We start from the raw sequence: 22,412 nt of genomic DNA on the forward strand, positions 1-22,412 counted from the left end.
ACAGCTGTACTCTCTCTGCCGCACAGTTGTGCTTTTGGCTCGTCGCGAGTTACGACTCACTGGGTCATTTTGCACGTGCCGCACTGTTCTCTTGTGTCTTTTTCTCATGTTTTGAATGAGTGAATATCCGTGCGTGATTTTCAATTCGGATTCCACAACTTTTCTACTGTATTTTGGTGCATGACAATACTGTTGAGGTGTGCAATTCAGTAACTTATTTTTATCTCTTACATATTTTTTTTTTTTTACTTTTTTTTATCAGATTGAATGAATTGAAAGAGATCAATAGATAAAAATAATAAAAATGTATGTGAAGTAAAAAATTATGTGTGAATAACACTACCCTTAACTCGTATTTGGCTGGGTTTTTTAATTGTTTGATACCATAAATATTTTATGTTACCAACATTTTTTCACTATTTTGAGAAAAATTATTTAAAAAATGTCTTGTAATATTTTAAAAACTTATAGCTCAAGGAATTATAAACATCACCTTTGTATTTACAAATTATAAGTTAATTTCTTATTCTAAGTATTGTTTATCAAAGAGTGATGCTAAGTAATTGAATACCTCATTCAAGAATTGTTTTTTTTTATCAAATCTAATACGAACAAAATTTTTAAATCACATCTACAAATTATATGATGTGTCGTCAATAAAAATTAAGTACGTTAATAACCGATTAAGTAATAATTTAATTAGTAATAATTATGTTATATAATTTGTAAAGGAACTGGTATTAGCACTTCAAAAATCTCATTATACATTCCTCACAGTGTATTTTTCTTTCTAATTATAAAAACTTTGAAATATCAAATAAGATTTTTTGAGTGCAAATAATAATTTCCTTTGTAAAAGATAAGATAAGTGTCTCTCTAGCACTATCATTTTTAAAAATATCATGCCAAGTTTGGTTGTTTAGTGGAGCTCAAGATAGTGTTTAATACCAAAGCTTCATCATCTTGAAACCGATGCGGGAGTTTACCCAAAGCAAAGCATTTCTTATATTTTAAGAAGAAAAATCGAGATTGTTGTAGGTGAGTGGGAAGAACAGAGAGAGAGAGAGAGAGAGAGAGAGAGTTGAAGTAAATTTAGTGGAAGGTGATGAGGTGGGCTGTGTAGTACAAAGGCAGGTCACACAGAGTTGGTGAAAGCGAAAAGAAGACACAAAAATAGTAGGTGGGTTAACTCCACATGTTTCAAATTTTCCAGTAAATCTAATTCCTAATCTCTCACCACACCATATATACCCCCTCTCTCCTCACTCCCTCTCCCACACCAAAAAAGCCTCTGTTTTTCTCTGTTTCTCCCAAACTCTGTGAAGCTTAAGCTTTGTTAATGGCCAAGGACATGGAAGTTGCAGAGAGGGGCTCCTTCCCAGCCAAGGACTACCACGACCCGCCGCCTGCGCCGCTCTTCGACCCGGCTGAGCTCGCCAAATGGTCCTTCTACAGAGCTCTCATAGCTGAGTTCGTAGCCACTCTTCTCTTTCTCTACGTCACTGTGCTCACTGTGATTGGCTACAAGAGCCAGACCGAACTAGACAATTGCGGTGGGGTTGGGACCCTGGGGATTGCTTGGGCCTTTGGGGGCATGATCTTTGTCCTTGTTTACTGCACTGCTGGGATTTCAGGTCTGTTTTCTCTTCTGGGTCTCTCTGGTTTTATCTCTACGTATATAAACTAGTAAAAAGTTGAAGTCTTTGATGTTGGTTTTGCTTGTAAAATACAGAAATTACCTAAAAAGTACATTTTGGATTTGGGTTTGTGATTCTGCTTGTAAAATACAGAAGTTAGCTAAACAGTTTATCTTTAGAACAATACTTGGGTCAAAGAAGAGTAGGAATTTATACTCACTACTCTTAGTTTTGAATCACATAGCTTTGTGCTTATGTTTAGAACTGTTCATGTTATAAATCATAATCATCTCTGCAAAAAATAAATTAAAACTAAGATTGTTTAATTAATCTATTATAGTAAATACATAAACTGATTGTAATGCTTTTACCAATACCGTCCATTTGTTTTTAAAGAATTTGATGACTAAACGACCTTAGTTTTGATTGATTTCTTACAGAAGCGATCTTTATAAGGTGATTTATAATATGAACGGTTCTGATTATAAACACAAATAAATAACGAACAATTTTGAGAAATTTTGGGTAGGAGTTTCTAATCATCTTTAAGCGATAAATATTTATCTTTAAATGAGTTTTCTGTATTTTTCTTGTATATATATATGTAGAATTTAGCTAAAAAGATGAAGTCTTTGACGTGGGGTGTGTCTGAATTCGCTGCTACATGTAGAACTTGTTGAAAAAGCAGCTTTATTTTTAAATGTGGGTTTAATTTGTGGGATTTAGTGTTGCTTATACGTGTAGAAATTGTTGAAAAAGGTGCTTTCTAAAATGGGTTTTGTAACTTTTTATTGAACAGGGGGTCACATTAACCCGGCAGTGACATTTGGGCTGCTCCTGGCTCGGAAGGTGTCGCTGGTGAGAGCTGTGCTGTACATGGTGGCTCAGTCGTTGGGGGCCATAGCCGGTGTTGCGCTGGTGAAGGCTATCCAGAAGAGCTACTACACCAAGTACGGCGGCGGTGCCAACTCACTTAGCGAAGGGTACAGCACCGGAGTTGGATTGGCTGCTGAGATTATTGGCACCTTTGTGCTCGTTTACACCGTCTTCTCTGCCACTGACCCCAAGAGGAGTGCTAGAGACTCCCATGTTCCGGTACATATACACCTTTCATCTATAATTTGCAATTACCATTTCCTTGTACTAATCTTTATATTATATGCATCTAGTGGCTTTGTTTGTCTCTCGTATTGGTGGCTTTCATACGTGGGAGTTTTTTTTTTTTAACCAGAATGGTTATTCAATACTCTAGTTTCTGATATAAACGTTGCGATTCGAGTTTAATAATACTTATTTTTTGAAAAAAAAAAAAACAAGAGAGCTGAGAAAATTAGAGAAAATCTAGTGTCTTCAGAAATTTTGAGTAAGAATCCACCAGCATGTCTCTTTGGGATTCTAATCTTTGTTTGCTTTTATTTTTCTTGAAACCATTTTAATTTAGGAAGCTTTTTTATTTGAATTCATCACATGTTTATTATTATTATTTTTAAAATTTAAATACTTTCTGAAAATGCATTATTTAATCACATGTCCTAGTTTTTGAAAATTTTGACCCCTTCTCAAAATGCATTATTTTTTGAACGAGCTAGTAAATGCATTAATTATATATATATATATATATATATATATATATATATATATATATATATATATATATTGTAAACCATCATTTAACCTTTGGACAAGTTTAGGTGTCCCACACACTACTGCTAATTCTTTTAGGGTTTTGTTGTACATATGTTCATCACATATAGATGTTCTTAAAAGGATCATATTCTTGTGTTTTTTGGTCTTTATATGGTGCTTATATCCAAAATGAGATCTCGGAACCAAGTATTAGAGGCAAAATCTTGAGTTTACTGTTCCTTTGGGATAGTGCAATGGCTATATAGCACAATCTCGTCAAATATTAGATGTTGCCCTTGAAATTGTTAGAACCAAAAACTCTTTTCAAGTCTCATGGCAAAAGATACGTTGTTGAGAATTGCATTTCGCAAGTGGTGGATTGCCTTGGTGAATTAGGGTCTCTCTCTTCAACTCACTGCATCTCGATTCAAACCCTTTCCCTCTCATTGGCCTAGCATAAAGAAATAGCATTTCCCTTATGAGTAGGGTGAAAAGAATGAGCTGGGCCAACTGTTTTTTTCTGGTTAGCATTTCAGGGTATCATGCAATGCAATAGATGCGGAAGTCACCTAATTTTGTTTGCTTTCAACAAGTTGCTTCAACTTTTTCAATTATTTTCTCCCAACTTTTCACCTTTCCATCATTCCTAACGTGCCATGCCTTCTTCTAGTATCGTCATGAATCGTGACTCACTCGAGGTCTCAACGTCAATCTGTGGGTGCTTCACATAAACCTCGTTTAACAACCTCAAAACCACTAGTTTAGTTATTGTTTAATATTAAAAAGTTGATTAACGTCTGATTTGTTTCTGGTGTTAAACAGTTCCGAACATTTGATATGCTGAGTCAGAAATGAATGAAAGTTGTCTAATTTTGTTTTTATTTAGCTTCACAATCACGGGGCATGTCTTTTCTATGTACCGTTTTAGTCCATTTTCCAACTCTTCCATCCTGTTCCAAACTGTCCTGTTGTCTACATTTTTTGTATGTTTTCCACTTGTATATATTCCGATGGAGATTCTTAGTTATCTCCGGTTGTATATCTTCTCGTGTCTTATCTCTAATGTCACGTGTCTGAGAGAGACAGGAAAGAATACAACCGGATACATGGTGGATTCTCTCGTATTCTAGCTGGCTAAATTGTGGACTGTTGTGAATTTTGAAGGTTTTGGCTCCACTGCCAATCGGGTTTGCTGTGTTCATTGTTCACTTGGCCACCATCCCAATCACTGGCACTGGCATCAACCCTGCTAGAAGTCTTGGACCTGCTGTTATCTTCAACCAAGACAAGGCTTGGGATGACCAAGTATGTATTCCAATATTAATTATTCATCACTTTTATATTATTATTATTATTATTATTATTATTATTTAATTTTATATAACGTAAGATATTCCGGAGCTCCACAGAATTTTCACTAATATATGTTCTTGTCTACTCTCTTGTTGGTTGCAGTGGATTTTCTGGGTTGGACCCTTCATCGGAGCAGCAATTGCAGCCTTCTACCACCAATTTATCTTGAGAGCAGGAGCTGCCAAGGCCCTTGGATCATTCAGGAGCCACCCGAGTGTTTGAATTGAAATATTTTCTGAGAATGTGATGGGATTTGGAAAACAATGTTAATTATTATGAAGGGTAATATTTATATTTAATTGTGCTAAACTTATGCTTTGTGTATGAAGGTTTCATTTGGTCATCTCTCAATTAAATTTCCATCAGAAAAAGGGGCTGAGAGGCCATGAATTTGTAGATATTGTCACGAACTTGCCTTTGAATTTACTTCAATGTCATTGCCATTTTCTCAAGATTCTCTCCTTGTTTTCTGCTTTCTACTCATATCATGCTTGAAGACAAGTGCTTTTATAATTTTGGGGTCACTTTTGCTTGCTATATGATGGCTAAGTGAGATCCACTTGAAGCTTAGTGGGTTGGGCACTGTAAAAAGCAGAAGGTGAATGAATACTAGTTTTGCATCTAGAAACCAAAGGCAAATAAGGGTGGAAACATGGGGAGTTTGGCACAACTCCGCTTTAAGCACTTGTAAGGTTTGTTTAACTTTTCGCTCTGAAATAACTTAAGACCTTATCTGTAGCGAAACATGAAGCTTAACATGGACGAATAATCCAAATGCATATGTTGTTAAAAGGAATTGTATCCAGTTGCCTTATTTCTTCGATGAGGAATTAAGCGGCGTGGAGCATACGTAAAATGTTGGTTTTACACGTGGCAAATTTGCTCTGTTACTATAAAAGAAGATAAAATTACAGTCCCATGCCAATAATATCAATGACTCAGATGTTTATAAATTTTCTAAACTTTTTTCGATGTAAGATATTTCTTCAAATCCTCAACCACTCCCGTTTAGAGATAATCATAATCTTGCAAATCTTGGGATGCTTGATTTGGTTGATCAAGTCATGGAGTCTGCTATATTTGTCCGTTGGCGCAACACACCATACAACTCGTTGCCTTCGCTTTCCTTCTACACTATACTACAATCCACTATCTCACCCTTTTCCCAAGATTCCCAACAACAAAATCTAATCTCTCCCAACACACACCACATAATATATATATATATATATATATAACATGTTATATATATTATATATGTATGTATGTATGTATGTATGTATGTATGTATATAGCTGTTAGTGTGACATACGCGAATTTTTGTACCTCATGAAACCTCAAATCCATGAATGTGGACGTCTTGTCTTCCAATATCTACATGGCTGTAAGGAAACCTTTGAAGGGAAGAAATCTCCAATTTTTATAAAAATGGAAATTAGTTGTGGAGTCCCTATCACATCGAATTTTAACAAGCTGATTGTTTATTTTTCAAGTTGCACCTCATAGATTATCTTTACAAAATATTAACCAAATTGAAAATATTTGAGGCGTCTAATTAAGTACAAAGAAATAGACTAATACTTTCTTTTTTAAGAAACATTGAAATTTCATCGTGATAATTAAATTAGCAAATGGTCTCAGATTAAATTGAATTTCTAAAAGGATGATCTATAAATCGAGACTTACAAAATAGACAATTCGGATCATTGAAGTTCGACGTAGAGTGAGTCTTATAATTAGTCCCCATTTACCCAAAAATGGGGATCTTTTGGATAAAGGGCTTGGTGGCTGTAATATTATATTTAACTTAATTTTTGGGTTTTTTTTTTCATTTTTTTTAGGGAACTTTAACGAAAAACCACATTTTTACACTAAAAAGTCAATCCTGGTACTATTCACTTTACCCTTTATTTTGTCCTTATCATTAAAACTCAAAGTTTTCAAGCCCTTTTCATTAGTTTTCTTTTTTTTTTAATTGTTCTTGTAAATTTAATTAAGGTTAAGATGTAGATGCAAGGATCGGTAATAGTGAGATTCTAGTATTTTAACTTCAGGCCTAAGGGGCAATGTTCAATCCTCTGCCATCCTAAAAAACAGGAAGTTTAATAGCTGAGAATAATGTTAAACCGTAAGATCGATCTTACTGAAAATAAAATTTCAAACGCGACACGTTACATTGAAGCTCAAAACACGACTGATATGGATCATGGCTCTTGTGGCTTATATCTTGTTTCTTGTTGTTGAACCCAACAAGTTGAAGATGGCCCTAATTGCTCGTAGACAGTTTTACCAGATCAAGTGAGGTTAGCCATGTAGCTCTTCAAAATACTATCTTACCCTCACCCACATTGAGTTTGAATTGCCACTGGGTCTCTTGAGAGTTGAGACTAGCTGCTGGATTCCAGGAGTTCCACCCCAAAGGGCCAAAAGAGTGACATAAACATAAGAAATATCCTTACTCTTGCCATTTTAAACATATCATAAACATATTACTTCACACTGTTCGCATGTGGAGAATATTTTGAATTGAACGTAACATTGCCAGGTAATATTATGTAATAGGTGGATTGATAACATCATTTCACATTAGCAACCACATTAAAATTTAGGGAACTTTAACGAAAAGCACCCGGTACTGTTCATTTTAACGAAAAACCATATTTTTACACTAAAAAGTCAATCCTGGTACTATTCACTTTACCCTTTATTTTGTCCTTATCATTAAAACTCAAAGTTTTCAAGCCCTTTTCATTAATTTTCCTTAAATTTTTTTGTTAAAGTAGCTTGACCTGCTAGATAGTCATGCACTCTTACTAAAAAGCGTGTCTCAATTGCATTTGGGTAGGGTACCATGCAACTCTTACAATCACACGATTCTCACCCTTTGTGAGAGTGGCATGATCACCAAGCTGCTGTATTGAATACTCTCTTCCACGATTAAAACTCACACAACATGTTTAATAGTTGTTGCTCTCTATCTCTCTTGCACATTAATACAATATGTAATTGTACTTTACACAGTAAGGTCTGGGAGTTAATTGCAAAATGAGTCACGAGGTTTTAATTTTTGTATTTCACACCACGTGGTTTTTGAATTGCACAAATTTAATCTCTTTGTCAATTTCACCTTCTAAGTGGACGTTGATGCGACATAGACTAGGCTCACATTTGAAGCACCCGTTGACCTTCAATTGCAATGTTTAGTCGTACTCTTTTACTCTTTTAATTCTTTTATGAACTTGTGCTTAAAATGCAAGCCCAATATATGCCACATCAGCAATTAACATCTAATTTAATAGTAAAATGCAGAAATTAAAATCTCGTGGCTCATTTTGCAATCGACACCAAAACTTGTGGGGGTAAACTGCAGTTAACTCGAGATAAAAATGTTCACATTGATGTAATTAACTGAGAGAGACCTATCTGAAAAGCAAATAAGCAAAGCAAACAGTGCTGTGGTGTGCACGCTTCTATGATTGCCTGTGGTAGCCCGGCAAGCAAATGCAATACTTCAAAGTCAAGCAACCACCCCACTTTGCAATTCTATATAGCAAACACTGCCTGCCACTTCCTTTTCAGACTTCAACTGCAAAAAATTACCAACAAATTAATCAAATTTTCTTATGGCACCCATCACCAACCTCGTCTGCTTCCTTCTCACTCACTTTGGTTTTCTCTGGACACCCACGTTGCTCCACAACTTCAGGTATGAAAACCTCATTGAGCTTGAGCGATATACATTCCAAAGTTACAGGTACGAAAATCCCCTCGGTCCCTCTCACTTGGGTTTTGGTTTTTCACACCCTGAACTTGCAACCCTTATCTAATCTCATCGTCTGCAGCTACCAGCATTTAATTGTTGTTCAAACTTAATCAAGACATATATGTGTGTGTTCATATGTATACATGCTCAAAGAATCAAAGTTCCACATGACCGGCTGTGTTTGATCGCCGTCGATGAAGTGATCATGAAGGCCGTTCATCGGTTTTGGGGCTGCAGATAGTGTTGTGATCGTAGCAAAACATCACTGTAAATATACTGTTATGATCAAGAGAAATAATTGTACACAACGTGGCATTCATTTCTGTTGTTATATGGTGCATTGCAATGTAGTTTTTAACTTAGTTTTTGTGGGTCTTATTATTTGCTTTAATTGGGATTGATATTAAATGTAACAACTTTTTATTTAGTACGATATTCTACACTAATCGCTAGGAAGAGAAAGAGTTCAAATCCGAAATACAATGAGTTGAAGATAAAAACTTTAACTGCTGGAGCAATACCCGCTGGTTCTAAATGTAACAAGTTTGAGTGGATTGACTTTTATGCTTTAAGTAAAAGGGGTAGTTAACTTGCCTTTGAGGAAAAGCAATTAAAGAGCTAATCACTACACTTTACCATCTCTAGTTAGGCCACCTAACGACACATCACTATAAATCACCAACAAACTTTGATTGAGAATTTGAGGGTAACACGTGCATTTATCTGACGGACCAAGTCTTTCCACGTCACTGTCAATTCTACTTCATCATCATACTCCAAGTCTCGAATCAGGATCCTCTTCGGATTCTCTGTGAGGATTCCGAAGATTCTCAAATCGTGTCAATTTATCGTACATCGTTTGATCAGAAATTATTTTAAATATTTTTATTTAAAATTAAATATGACTAGTACTTGACGAAAAGTGATCACACAATTTACAATAAATGGATATGATTTGATGATCCATAAGATCCTCATTCCCAAGTCTCATTCACTCGATGATCCAAACCCATTACTTAACACCGTTGTCCATCTCCAAGCCTTCTTTACATCCCATGCCCAATAAAACCACACATGACCATTCCCCAATCCACATAATGGGGACGCCCATTCACTCAGAGAGATTTTTCAATGTGACCATCACACGAGGTAGTATATCACGTGTTCCTATAAAAATGGTGAGTTATATATGTTAAAAGGTTAATAACTTAAAAATTAAAAATTTTCACCACTTGCATAAAAACACATGGTGTACCATCTGTGTTTCTGTCACAACTAAAAAGTTCTCCATCCACTCGATGCAATAGGCCACATTTCATTATAGGATAGTGTTATTCACACACTCGTTTTTATTTTTCACACATGTTCTTAATTTTTAGTTATCGGATCGAATAACTCGAAGAAGACTAATGACAACAAAATTAACAAGGGTGTGTAGGGTAAAAATGAGTGTGTGAATAACATTAACCTTCGTTACATAAAGTATCTAGACACTTGCTTTTAGTCCTAAAGGGAATTTTCTCGTCTCAATGATAAATTATTGCATGAAGCTGAAACGCTGTCAAAAGCTATAATTATTACTTTTTTACATGTAAATAAAAATTGATACCAATATCATACCAAAAGCATAAACTCGTTGTCTATTCATATCATAACACGTAAATTATTTATTACATGAGTGTATTTTTGTACTATAAAATAAAATTTTCATTTCAATTTAGACATAATCACAAGTAGTTTTTTTTTTTTTTTTTTTTTAACTCATGGGCATATCCTATTCTTATTTAGGAGGAAGGAAATTTGAACTCGGTAACAAGGTTGGTTAAGTGATAATTAGTTAAAATATAAAGATCTTGAAAAAAACTCAACAATTGCATTTTTCCCAAAAATTATGAGCTATCTTTCCGTTTTTATTTGTTTTACTAATTTCTTTGAAAAACTATATAAACTATATGGGTAAATTACATTGTAACCCTTCATGTTTGAGATCTATTACAATCTCATACAACATCTTTAAAACATTTCACTTTTATACTTCAAGTACTATTTTATTTCAATATAATACATCCGTTATATTTTCCATCCATTAATCCGTTAAATGCTGATGTAGCTGCCACATTTGTGCCACGTGACTGCCAAATGTGTGCCATGTAGCCAAAAAAATAATTCTTAATTTTTTGTTAAAACCTAAATCTTCTAAAGAAATTTATTAAAAAACCAAAAACCAAATGTGGCAGCCACGTCAGCATTTAACGGATTAATGGATGAAAAATCTAACAGATGTATTATATTGAAATAAAATAGTACTTGATGTATAAAAGTGAAATGTTTTAAAGATGTTGTATGAGATTGTAATAGACCTCAAACTTGAGGGGTTACTATGTAATTTACCCAAAACTGTATTTTCTTGGCGTTTTTGCCACATCACGTGCTTCATAAAATTCATAACTCTGATTTGAGCCCTAATAGTATTTTTCTTGAATTTTCAAATTTTCAACCTAAAGTTTCAATAAAAATCCTTATGGGGCTTGTAAAATGGTTGGATCACTTCTAAATCATTTGTAATATCTTTGCATAAACTCAACAATTGCCTCTTTTCACAAAAATGTGAGCTATATAACTCTTGATTTTTTTGTCAGGTATCGATAACAAGTTCATAGTTATTTTCATAAGTCGAACATAAGACATTTTACTTGTGATAAAAGTATCAGTAAGTTATTATCTAGTCAACAAAATGAAGAAGGCCAACGACGTCGTTGGGGAAGAACTTATCGGTTCTGCCAATTATCTGACTTTGCTCAGGGAGCCAATTATTACCCGTCCCTCTTCTTGTCGAAACATACAGTCCCCTCCATTTCCTCCGTCGTCGAAGATCACCAGTGCACAAAAAGAGAGAGACATGCATCTATGGCCGTCGGCGACGATCAGAGACTCCTTCAAGCTCGATTACCTGAGGAAGCTCGACTGGAACCTCCAGAGGATGAAAAGCGAGAAGGAATCACAAAAATCAGTCAAGCAGAACCTGCTCGACGGCCAAGACGGCGGAGCCGCCAAACAGTTGGATAGCCCACGAGGCCAAGTCAACGGAAAAGCGGCGGACTTGACCAATCCAAAGGCTCATGGAAGAGATAGAATGGTCGCTGGACTCTGCGGAGAGACTCTGATGCTTCTCTCTTGCTGCTTCTGCTGTGGAGGTAAACTTGAATTTATCTCAGCCCCTTTTGATTTGACATGATAAAGTTTTGAAATTTGTGTTGGAATTGAAATTTTATGATTTGGGTTTTGTTTATATGAGCTTCTTTGGTTTTGTATGTGGGGAATTAGTGTTTATCTTGGGTAGAAAATTGGGGTTGAATTTCAATTCTTTGAGGGATGTTGTTGTATAATCGTTGCTTAGGGAGTTTAATGTGGCTTTCTCTTAATTATGTGTGAGAAAGAAAACTTATTGATAGTGTAGAATATATATTCGGAATTCGAGCAGTGTGCCTTTGGTTTGATTGCTAGTTTGGACACAAGATGATGCTGGAATCCTGTCATGTCTTTTTTGTTTATCGATTAGTTTAAGCCTAAACTGATTGATATCAAGGTCAGGTCAATCTTTTAGTTAGAGGATTCAAAGATTCTACCTGCTTTTGTGAGCCTGTAAAAGGTGGGCGGGTGGTGGCTTGTTGCCTAAGAATTGATCAGCTTGACAAGGATTCTTGTGACCATCGTTTTATGTAGAATATTTTTAGAGTACTTTGTTTGGAGAAGCTGGTAAAGGAGGTGACTGGAGGACTGAATGAGATATCATTGATGAACGGTATCAGCAGATTAGATGCAAATTACTTCAAAAGATTCAACAAGGAGTGCACGTGCTCTAGATTAACATGGGGACTTTTTTTTCGTAGAGGTTAATAGTTTTTGGTTTAACTATCAGTATTGTCTTGTTGAGCTGGGAATAGTGGGAATGCCTAATTCCAGGGTGATAAAGTGCTAAATTGGGGGAGGATATCAGTGCGAGGTACAGCGTTGTCATCCATGATCATATATTCTCACAAACTTATTGGCGTCCCTATGGATTTATGCCCTAAAACATGTCGACATATATGTGAAGAATGGATACCTTAGAAGTCTCTAATTTGAATGGTCTATGTGGTGGTATATTCTCGGTGCAGTTGGAAAACAAGGTGACATCCTTTTGCCTAAATTTATAGTCTGCGGTAAATGAAATGTGTGATGGTTGTTATGAAAGACTGTAATGATAAGAGGATCATATGCATGCTTCGGGCATGTCATGTACAGACTTCTTTCTACGTGGGGTGTTCTGTGAAGATAACATAGTACTGGCAGAGTGTGAAACTATGAGCCGGTGATCAGGTTAATTTGATTTGATGCTGATTAAGGGCTCTATTTGTATACCTATGAAATCTTTTCTATCCGCTTTGTCAATTAACAGTCGATAGTCTCTTCTGATTGGTTATGTCCGCTCATATCCTTTTTATTCCCAGCAGTTGTGTTTCAGTTCATACACTAACCATTTTCTGTTTGCCTATGCATGAATATGAGGGTTTTCTTCTTTCAGCATGCGCAGATGAAGAGGCTGATCTTATCTTTTGACGACGAGTCTAGGAATCGAACATCACAGACAATAATGTAGGGTCTTTCTTAGTTTTGGTCTTAATATTAGACTTCCCTGGGGGTATATGTCAACAAGACGAAGATGATACAAGGGAAAATTGTAATTCTTGTTACAACTATGGAGGAGGATGTCTGGACCTGTATATTGTTGGGTGCTAATATGACGCACAATGCTTGTATTGCTAATTTTCTATGGATAGAATAACATTGTTTACGATTGGTTTTACAGTGGAACTTTACTTTTTTTTTTCATGGTATCAGAGCAAATTGCCCCCCCCACTTGATGATGGTGTGTCGCTTAGCCCCGCGTGTTGGGTGTACCCCCTTGGCTTCACACGGCTGCCGATGTGTGGATCTCTCACGTGTGACTTACTAATTGGGTCCCACACGAGGTGGTGTTGAAGTATCTCACATGGGCAAGATGGGGGAGAAAATAAGAGTTTAAATATTTTTACCCTACCCCGACTAACACCAAGCATTTTTGCGATAAAATCCACACTTGTCGAACTGTGCAGATGATAATTATTAAGTTGGAAACAACATCGGCGTTGTTGCAAATGAGCATTTGGCCTGTCTCTTTGGTAAGTTTGACAATATTACAACCTGAAATTCACATTCTATGCATAAAAACATAGTTTCAAGTTTTTGACGAGCAAGATATACATTAAATTGCTCTATGAAGCTCAGCCGTAATACATTAGGCAGCATCGCCCACACTGGATTATCTGATGGGCGATTAACACTTGAGTGGCAGTAGGCTTGGTTTGACATATCTATATAGTCACACCCCCATTTGTTCTCCCTAGTTCCATGGACTATGAGGGTGTCTCGTGCAACTGAAGCTAGCACAACACATCTTCCAACAACTATAGTAGTATCAACACGTGACTGTCGCTAGCATAACTCTTTAGATTTCGCACCCTTGAACAATTATGACAACTTTACGCACCTTCGAACAATTATGACTAGTCTATATGCGACTGCCGCTAGCACAACTCTATAAAAAGCATTGCAATGCATTCATCCAGCATTAATATTGTGAGACCCCACACCTACCCATCACACCCAACTTCAACCCAACCCTGCCCAACCACCAAGCCCAGCACCAAGAATAAGTAAGCCACCCAGCGCATTTTAGCTACCGCAAGTTCAAAATGGCGCACCCGATTGCGGAGGCGAACGAGCAAAGCCCCTTCGGCGCTTTAACTCCGGAGGCCTTCTATTCCCGCCACAACGTCTCCCACGCCTCCGAGTACACCACAAACCCCCGAGGCCTCAAGCTCTTCACCCAGTGGTGGACCCCGCTGCCTCCGACTGAGATCGTCGGGACCCTCGCCATCGTCCACGGCTTCACCGGCGAGACCAGCTGGTTCGTCCAGCTCACCGCCGTCCACTTCGCCAAGTCCGGCTTCGCCGTCTGCGCCATCGACCACCAGGGCCATGGATTCTCTGATGGACTCATCGCTCACATCCCCGACATCAACCTCGTAGTCGACGACTGCATCTCTTTCTTCGACTCGTTTCGTGCCAACCACGCGCCGAAGAACCGCCCCTCGTTCCTCTACTCTGAGTCCCTCGGCGGCGCGATCGCCCTTCTCATCACGCTCCGGCAAGGAAGCGGCGCGTGGGACGGTCTCATCCTCAACGGCGCCATGTGCGGGATCAGCCCCAAGTTCAAGCCGCCGTGGCCGCTCGAGCACCTGCTCTTCCTCGTGGCCGCGGTGATCCCGACGTGGAGGGTGGTTCCCACGCGTGGGTCGCTCCCGGACGTGTCGTTCAAGGAGGAGTGGAAGCGGAAGCTGGCGCTGGCGAGTCCGAGGAGGACGGTGGCGAGGCCACGCGCTGCGACGGCGCTTGAGCTGCTAAGAGTGTGCAAGGAGCTGCAGGGGAAATTCGAGGAGGTGGAGGTGCCGCTGCTGATAGTCCATGGGGGCGACGACGTCGTCTGCGACCCCTCGTGCGCGGAGGAGCTGTACACGCGCGCGTCGAGCAAGGACAAAACGCTCAGGATCCACGAGGGCTTGTGGCACCAGCTGGTTGGCGAGCCCCAGGAGAAAGTGGACTTGGTGTTCGGTGAAATGGTGGAGTGGCTTCGTACTCGAGCTCAACGCGCCGCCGCGGCGAATGGAGGTGGTGGTGGTGCCTAGTGCAGAACTATAGGGCTTAATCCTTAGTTTAGCTAAACTTGTAGGGAGGAAGAAGAAGCAGAAGCTGCCAATGGAAGCATGCCATGTCACTTCGAGTTTAAATAAATATATTATTAATTAATTAAAAATTTAACATTGCTTCCTGTGACTTTCATAAAATGTTAACTCTCCGATAACTTGTAGCTAAGTTGGTTCAAAGTAGTCGCCTTTGCATTAGAGGTCGTGTGTTCAAATCCTTTCCGTGTCATGCATTTAGTGTAAATTATCTAATCGTTTGTCAAAAAAAAAAAAAAAAAATGTTCAACCACCCTAAATTCCCAAACCTTATTTCGGTCCAATTAAAGGGATCCAAATATGGGTTTTGGCTATTATTAGGATAAGATTTTACGAGAGTATAAATTTGTAGTTCATGTGGTTACGAGCATTTAGCATGTGACGTGCACGTATCCGAGGTATTGTGTTTGAATCATGTCTCCTCTAATATCCCTCGTATCAAATAAAGGAAAAAAGATTAAGCTTGTAAGAATAAAATTGAATTGAATCGATAAAAATGATACCTTTGAAAAATCACCCACGTTTCTTGGACAAGATGAGAAAATCGAGATCGTTTTTCTGCTAATAATTTACCATATTTTTTGTTTCCACCATAGAAGATGAGTTTTTCTGCATTTACTCCTTTTTTTATCTGTTGATTTTTAGTAAAATAAAGATTAAGGACGATGGATTCGACCATGATGTGGATTGTGCACCAAGCAATGAACAATGCACACGAAAAAAATGCAGTTGAAAGAAGGCGTTCTCCAGCGCTTGAATGGGATCTGCAGATTTTATGAATTGGCTGTAATGCAGCTAGAAGGGTGTTTGAAGTTTGTTCGACAAGAAACAGACAGCTATGCTCTCGAGAGCAGCTTTCAGAAGACTTGTCTGAAATCCGAACCCGCCTTCGAGGGCGTCTCAAGGAGTCTGAGCTGGCAATCAAGGCAAATGATTTGGAGCTGGCTTTGCTGCGTGAGAGTGGCATGAATGTCATGCTCGAAAGAAGAACAAGAAGTGAGCCGGTTGAAGAGTACATTCTTGATAATAGATTGAGTCGGGATGATGACGAAGATGATGGTGATGGTGATGATAGAGATAATGAGTTTCTCTGTGAGTTGAAGAATTCAGTGGATCAGCAGGTTTTGCTCGAGCTGGATTATGAGGACAAGGAAGGAAATCCGGAAGCAGTAGAAGGTGTGAACAACAAGAGGATCGAGCAGATGGGTTCGGACATGTGGATCTTGAACAAGACTTTGGATCTTGCTTTCGGGAAAATGCAGAATGCCATTTTCAAGTCTGTCCGGAAGCAGTAGAAGGTGTGAACAACAAGAGGATCGAGCAGATGGGTTCGGACATGTGGATCTTGAACAAGACTTTGGATCTTGCTTTCGGGAAAATGCAGAATGCCATTTTCAAGTCTGATGTCGGGCCAATCGAGCAGCAATGGAGATGCAGTTTTGAGAAAGAAACAATGTCTATTTTGCTCAAAGGGTTTATGACGGATTTCCAAGAAAAAGAGAATCAGGTTTCTCTTGGCTTGAAGGAGTATTGGTCCGATTTGATGAACGAGGTTGCAAATTTGCGCCGCAAATTAGTCTTTCGTAGGTCAGAATGAGGTGGAAGTGAAAAGTGTTGATTCATTGCAGACGAGTGTGGGAGGCAAAAAATAATCACCAGAAGAATATAGTCATGGAAACCCGGAAAAGCAGAGGTCTTTAAAGGCTAAAGAGTTAATGCAGGAACTCCATGAAGAGGTAAATAAAGACGAGGGAGGGCATTATGTTTCGAAGATGATAAAGAATCACGAGTCCATCATCCGGAAGAAGAGTGCAGAGGCAGAGGAGCTGAATTTGCTGAGGCGAGAAATTCTTCGACAAAAGTTGAATTTGTCTAGCAGGAGAGAAGAGATGGGGATGCAAGAAAACAGCTTGAAAAAAGGTCCAAAAGTTTATTTTAAGACTAGACAAATTAGGAGAATGGGATGCTAAACTGGGTGAAACTTTTGACAATTGTAAGTTCTGTCACAAGGAAGAAACTCTTTCGGACCACAGGTTTCTGAAGTCTGATGCAAGTCGCGACAAGAATTTGGAACTTGATACTTTGGAAGATGGATGGGAGAAGATCGATAAAATACCTTATGAAGAACTACAAAATCAACGGATGAAAGCGGAGCTAGAGCAAGAAGAAGAAGATTTGAGAGCCGTGATAATGGAAAAGACCTATGTTGCTCTTCTTGAAGGTATGATAAAAGAAAATGACATTGAGTTACAGGATTATGAGTTAGAGAATTCGATTTCGAAGGACATGTCCAAGGTTCTCCTCACATAAGTGGTCAATCAATGGAAGGGGAACATCGGAAGTGTCAGCAATGAATCTCGAACCAGAGAAGACATATATTGCTCCGTCATTCGCGAGGGAATCAAGGATTATGGCTCAAATGGTAAAGATTACATTAGTAGAGTGTCAGGATTTGAGGGCTGAAAATAGTATATTCCTGGAAGGCACAATTAGAGGATGTATGCTGGACCCTTTTGCAGGAAATGTGTAAGGAATGGAATGAATGCATAGATAGCTATGAAACCGAAGCCATATTAGACAAGAGATAGAACGGCATACCACATCTGAGACCATCAAAGGTGTAGTTAAAACCGCCAGTGATGAATTGGATCAGTATCAAGATACTGTTACTACACAGTTTATCCGCAGAAAGTTTTATCAGGGAGGATGTCTATACGGTTTTCATCAGAGAAACCATGAAGGAGTGGAAGACGGAGTTTAATTTCTTTTAAGATGGAGAGTGTCATTACCAAGAGCCTTCTTATTGCCAACCTAAACCACACGAAGAGGTTCAATTAAACTCATCTGTGTCTTTATCTCCACCTGCCCTCAGATTTTCACAAATCACAAGCATTGGCTGATTTTGAACACAGAACGAGCGATAAGTTGGAAATGAACTTTTTGAGGTATTGTTCTATGTACAACTCATTCCTCACTACAGCTTTAATTTACTTCTAGTATGTACAACTCATTCCTCACAAGCAAGTGCCTTCGCTCATGAGCGGTAGGTCTCGGGTTCGAGACTTGGGAGCAGCCTCTCCATAAAATGGGGGTAAGGCTAGCCGACATTCACCTCTCCCAGACCCTGCGTAAAGCGGGAGCCTTGTGCACTGGGTACGACCTTTTAGGCTTCTGGTAGACTAACCGGATTGCAATCCTACTTCTTTACAGATTGGACAAGATGAAGGATAGTTTAGATACACTCGTCAAACTTGTATCCTCCTTGAGAAAAAAAAGAAATCAATTCATCGGGACACTTTTACTAGGAGATGTCATGATCTCTGGAAGGCTGAAACTGGGGTTCTCGGTTGCAGTAAATTAATATTTTCGGTTTTGATTTGTTCATGGTTAAATCATTTCAAGTTTAATATTGGTTGATGTGTGTCATAAATAGGTTGATCTTCTTGGTGATCAAGTGGATGACATTATGTGATCACTCACCAGTTCTGCGGCACTATTCCGAGGTGAGCAATGTTTTCGTTTCCCCATTTCTTGCGTCGCAAGGTTCTGTTTTTACCGATGCTTAAGTAATCCTTTCCATAATACACAAGCTTCTGTTTTACATTGGAAATGTGAATTGTTTATCGCCGCTCGATTTTCCTGCAGGTCGCGGACGTCTTACGATTGATCAAGGCGGAACTAACCGGAGTTGTGAATGCGTCGAAAATTTGACATGTCCATAGAAGAAAAAGATAAAACAAACAGAAACACAGGGCTGCAGGAAAAGACAGTAAGAAACCAACAAGGAAAACAAAATAAAAATACAACATTTCTCAATTGGTTGGCGAACTATACTATGTTTTGAGAAGATCAAACAGCAAGACAAAACCCAAGCTGGCGATTAGCTCTCATCCTTGGTTTTACCTTGATAAGTTCGTACCAGGTTATTTCGCCGTCTGCTTCTTGTCTTTTTTTCTGGTTCTGTGAAGGTTAAACAGTTATAGTTTGTGCATATATGAACCTGCATTTCAAGTTCTTGATTGTTTTCTGTACATCATCGAAAACTCGAAAGCTCTCTCATGGCCAAACTGCTTCATTTATGCTCCTATTGTGTCCTAGTTTTGCTTCTCTATGTTAAGTTTGTGACTTCCTTCAACCAGTTTGGATTGGGCGCACCACGGCCTGCGCCCACTGGAGGGCTAACGACATCGCCATCATCATCACCATCACCATCAGCTCCGACACCATCACCATCACCACCACCACCAGCTCTGACACCATCACAGCCACCATCAGCTCCGACACCATCACCATCAGCACCACCATCAGCTCCAACACCATCACCATCACCACCACCACCAGCTCCGACACCATCACAGCCACCATCAGCTCCGACACCATCACCATCACCACCACCACCAGATCCGACACCATCACAGCCACCATCAACACCGTCTCTGCCACCATCACCACCGCCTCTGCCACCATCACCAGAACCTGAACCACGTCCACCACCTACAAATAGCAAAGGGTCTTCAGGAGGACTGAGTGGTGGACAAAAGGCAGGGGTGGTGTTTGGAGTGCTGATCGGGGTAGGACTGATCGGGTTTGGTGGCTTCGTGTACAAGAAACGCCGCGCTAACATTATACGGAGCCGCTATGGAGCTGCAGCCAGGAGAAGCTTTCTTTGATTTAGAAAAAATTAGAGTGTGAGATAGGAGACCAACATCAACGTATACTTGTTAATTCAAATTTTGATTTGATTGTTCTTCCTAAATATCGAAAAACTTGCATTTGCAATAAAATTTGAAAATGTCGTACGACTTGTTCATGTCATAATCTGAGTTATGGACGTGTTGCAATTTGTAATTTACAAAGAAAAAAAGGTTTGAAACAATGTATCACTTGTAGTCTAATTCCGTCTACTTTCTCATCTAAAAACTTTGTACGTGTTTTGCACACGACTCACTCTTTTCAAGAGTATTTTAACGTTTGAAACATCGATACAACTTTGTCTGATTAGTGCTTTTCAAGTGGTTTTTTCGCCTAAAATCCAAGTGGCGCAAAATGGTTCCCTAGCAATGCACCACGTGATAGCTTGCATTACAAAAACATGTGAGACTGGTTCTCATATGGCAACTTAATAAGTGTCTTTGACGTAGAAATCTCTCCTTCATGCATTTGATATTGTATTTCTAATTCCTCCTATCAATCTAACTTGTTATCATCCGTTTCTTCCTCATTTGGCCTAAATTTCTTTAAATTTGCAAGTTCCTTAATTTGGTGTCATTCTTCAATATCAATTCAGTAGTGGTGTTTTTCTTAAAGTGTGTGGTTTGACGTGTTTTTCTCTAAATTTATTTGGTGTCATTCCTCTTCACTTGAAAGTGAGAAGTCTTAGCCCATTGTGTGGCTGAGCCGAACTCCCTCTCCTCCTAATGTAAAAATATCGATGTACTAAAAAAAAAAAAAAAAAAAAAAGTAGTCTACTCTTATTGAAATTAGTTTGAATATATATATGAAAGCCCCCAATTTTTACGGACTTTAGCCCAAGAGTAAGAGTTTGACCCAACGAGAAAAACAACCTTAGACGAGCCAACCATAAACGAAATATCCATAAGTGTCAAGTATTTGGGCCCATTGGACATGACAGCCCAACTCATCAAGGCATATATAATGTGTTCCGAAAGTGAAACATAATTTAGGGTTCAGAAGATATAACAGATACTAATAGCCGTCAATTACTTCAAATTAGGCGATTATTAACTGTTGATGTATCTGCCCGACTAGTAAAATAATCATAATTTGTTTCATGTTTTGATTATTAGTTGTAACTGTAAGGAAACGATTGCCAATAACTATTGTTTGCTTTAGTTAATGATTATCGACTATTGATCAATGTGAATGACCGATAATGACGTTAATTCCCTTCAACATTGTCGATCATCTACCCATGTTGCTCGTAGGGGCTTGAAATTGGATGTATTATCTTCATGAAAGACATGATGGTAGTAGATTACAAGCACTAAGCAAAAGCATTAAGGAAAAGTGGAACACTAAAACGATGTGTTGTGAGTATTAGTGGAACACCAACACTAAAACTGTCCTTCCCTTACTTATATTAAACAAATCACAAATATTTATGTCGATAATACATAAGGGAACTGCCTAATCAACAACCAAATAATTAATTAAATTATTTAATTAGATAAAAATTGTCAACTCTTGGAGGAGACATAAAGGAAGGAACTATGCCAAACTAAGCTAATCAATCTCTAATTCAGGCTTTTGGGGCAAAAATTCCATAAGCAAATTACTGTTTTCAAAGACTTTTTCCCCCTTTTCACATTTTTCTGCTTTGAATTTGATTGGCCCTCCTTCCACAATCAGCACCTTTTGAGGTTTTCAAGCAATGACTGTTTTTTGAACCATAAGTAAATATTATTTTTTGTCCACGAGGTTAAATCTTCCGCAATCATTTCATATGTGGTCTTTCTGTGGCTTTACTAATCGATTGAAATATGTTAAGTTTATGACAACAAAGTTAATGAGAAATTTTTTAGCGTAACCGAAATATGGGATAGTACGCGGTATGCCACATGGTATTATATAATTGGAGGGAAGTCTTTTTTTTTTTTTTTTAAGTGTCCCTTCAATTGTATACGGATATATGGGGGTGTACCAATCCGTATTACCATCACGCTGAAAAATCACATAAAGGTAAGGGTGCGGATTTCGATTCCCCAATAAACACAAAAATGTGAGAGGTTCCGGGTTTGATGCTCCGAGCTAGTGAGTCTGTTTGACTGTGGTTACGGGTAGGATGAAATTCTCCATAACCTCTCCAGATCCGAAAATGGTGGATAACTATGACTTATCACTAGTCGTCCCCCTATTCACAAAAAAAAAAAAATGCCACACACAAAATAAGTGCAAAAGATTAAACCCTTTGTTCGTGTTGACTTAAAAAAGTTAATAATTTATTCAAGTTGACAAAACCTTCTTGTAGTTTTATTATGAAAAAAAGGCGGAATAAATAAAACTTGGCTTTCTGCGTACACGTGTGCTTTGTATTTGAAAATATTACACTAAACATGTTTCGATTAATTTCATCCATTTGGTCACCTCTAGTACAAGGACGACTACAATGTTGCAAGTTGGATAACGATGAAAAGTCAGAGAGTGTGAGAAAGTACATAGATTTACGTAATCCAAGCCCGGCAATTAAGTTGT

At 38.3% G+C, this 22,412-nt stretch overlaps 3 protein-coding genes, 2 long non-coding RNA genes and 1 pseudogene across 5 annotated transcripts; 5 read left to right on the forward strand and 1 right to left on the reverse strand.

The window, feature by feature from the left end:
• Positions 1–952: 952 nt before the first annotated feature.
• LOC126620629 (probable aquaporin PIP2-5) lies at positions 953–5,068 on the forward strand. Its single transcript, XM_050288843.1, has 4 exons — positions 953–1,634; positions 2,437–2,732; positions 4,428–4,568; positions 4,719–5,068. The coding sequence occupies exons 1-4, from the start codon at positions 1,340–1,342 to the stop codon at positions 4,836–4,838; spliced, it is 852 nt and encodes a 283-aa protein (XP_050144800.1). The 5' UTR covers positions 953–1,339; the 3' UTR covers positions 4,839–5,068.
• Positions 5,069–8,096: 3,028 nt separating this feature from the next.
• Positions 8,097–8,806, forward strand: LOC126587662 (uncharacterized). Its single transcript, XR_007611164.1, has 2 exons — positions 8,097–8,370; positions 8,459–8,806. It is a non-coding gene; the product is annotated as an uncharacterized LOC126587662 (long non-coding RNA).
• Positions 8,807–11,098: 2,292 nt separating this feature from the next.
• Positions 11,099–13,225, forward strand: LOC126621342 (uncharacterized). Its single transcript, XM_050289784.1, has 2 exons — positions 11,099–11,573; positions 12,944–13,225. The coding sequence occupies exons 1-2, from the start codon at positions 11,114–11,116 to the stop codon at positions 12,976–12,978; spliced, it is 495 nt and encodes a 164-aa protein (XP_050145741.1). The 5' UTR covers positions 11,099–11,113; the 3' UTR covers positions 12,979–13,225.
• A 799-nt stretch (positions 13,226–14,024) lies between these two features.
• On the forward strand, positions 14,025–15,274 carry LOC126621335 (caffeoylshikimate esterase-like). Its single transcript, XM_050289774.1, has one exon. It carries the CDS (start codon positions 14,154–14,156, stop codon positions 15,144–15,146), a length of 993 nt encoding a protein of 330 aa, XP_050145731.1. The 5' UTR covers positions 14,025–14,153; the 3' UTR covers positions 15,147–15,274.
• A 135-nt stretch (positions 15,275–15,409) lies between these two features.
• On the forward strand, positions 15,410–19,212 carry LOC126621329 (uncharacterized; annotated as a pseudogene).
• A 111-nt stretch (positions 19,213–19,323) lies between these two features.
• Positions 19,324–19,784, reverse strand: LOC126621352 (uncharacterized). The gene is made up of 3 exons (XR_007622895.1): positions 19,650–19,784; positions 19,464–19,568; positions 19,324–19,415 (listed from the first exon to the last, which is right to left on the reverse strand). It is a non-coding gene; the product is annotated as an uncharacterized LOC126621352 (long non-coding RNA).
• Positions 19,785–22,412: the final 2,628 nt, after the last annotated feature.

The sequence above is a fragment of the Malus sylvestris genome, chromosome 1, assembly GCF_916048215.2.
Source record: "Malus sylvestris chromosome 1, drMalSylv7.2, whole genome shotgun sequence".
Lineage (NCBI taxonomy): Eukaryota > Viridiplantae > Streptophyta > Magnoliopsida > Rosales > Rosaceae > Malus > Malus sylvestris.

Coding starts and splice junctions, on each gene's coding strand:
- LOC126620629 (XM_050288843.1), top strand. CDS start 1,340: ATGGCCAAGGACATGGAAGTTGCAGAGAGGGGCTCCTTCCCAGCCAAG. Junction 1,635..2,436: donor CTGCACTGCTGGGATTTCAG/GTCTGTTTTCTC, acceptor TTTATTGAACAG/GGGGTCACATTAACCCGGCA. Junction 4,569..4,718: donor ACAAGGCTTGGGATGACCAA/GTATGTATTCCA, acceptor TGTTGGTTGCAG/TGGATTTTCTGGGTTGGACC.
- LOC126621342 (XM_050289784.1), top strand. CDS start 11,114: ATGAAGAAGGCCAACGACGTCGTTGGGGAAGAACTTATCGGTTCTGCC. Junction 11,574..12,943: donor TTGCTGCTTCTGCTGTGGAG/GTAAACTTGAAT, acceptor TTCTTCTTTCAG/CATGCGCAGATGAAGAGGCT.
- LOC126621335 (XM_050289774.1), top strand. CDS start 14,154: ATGGCGCACCCGATTGCGGAGGCGAACGAGCAAAGCCCCTTCGGCGCT.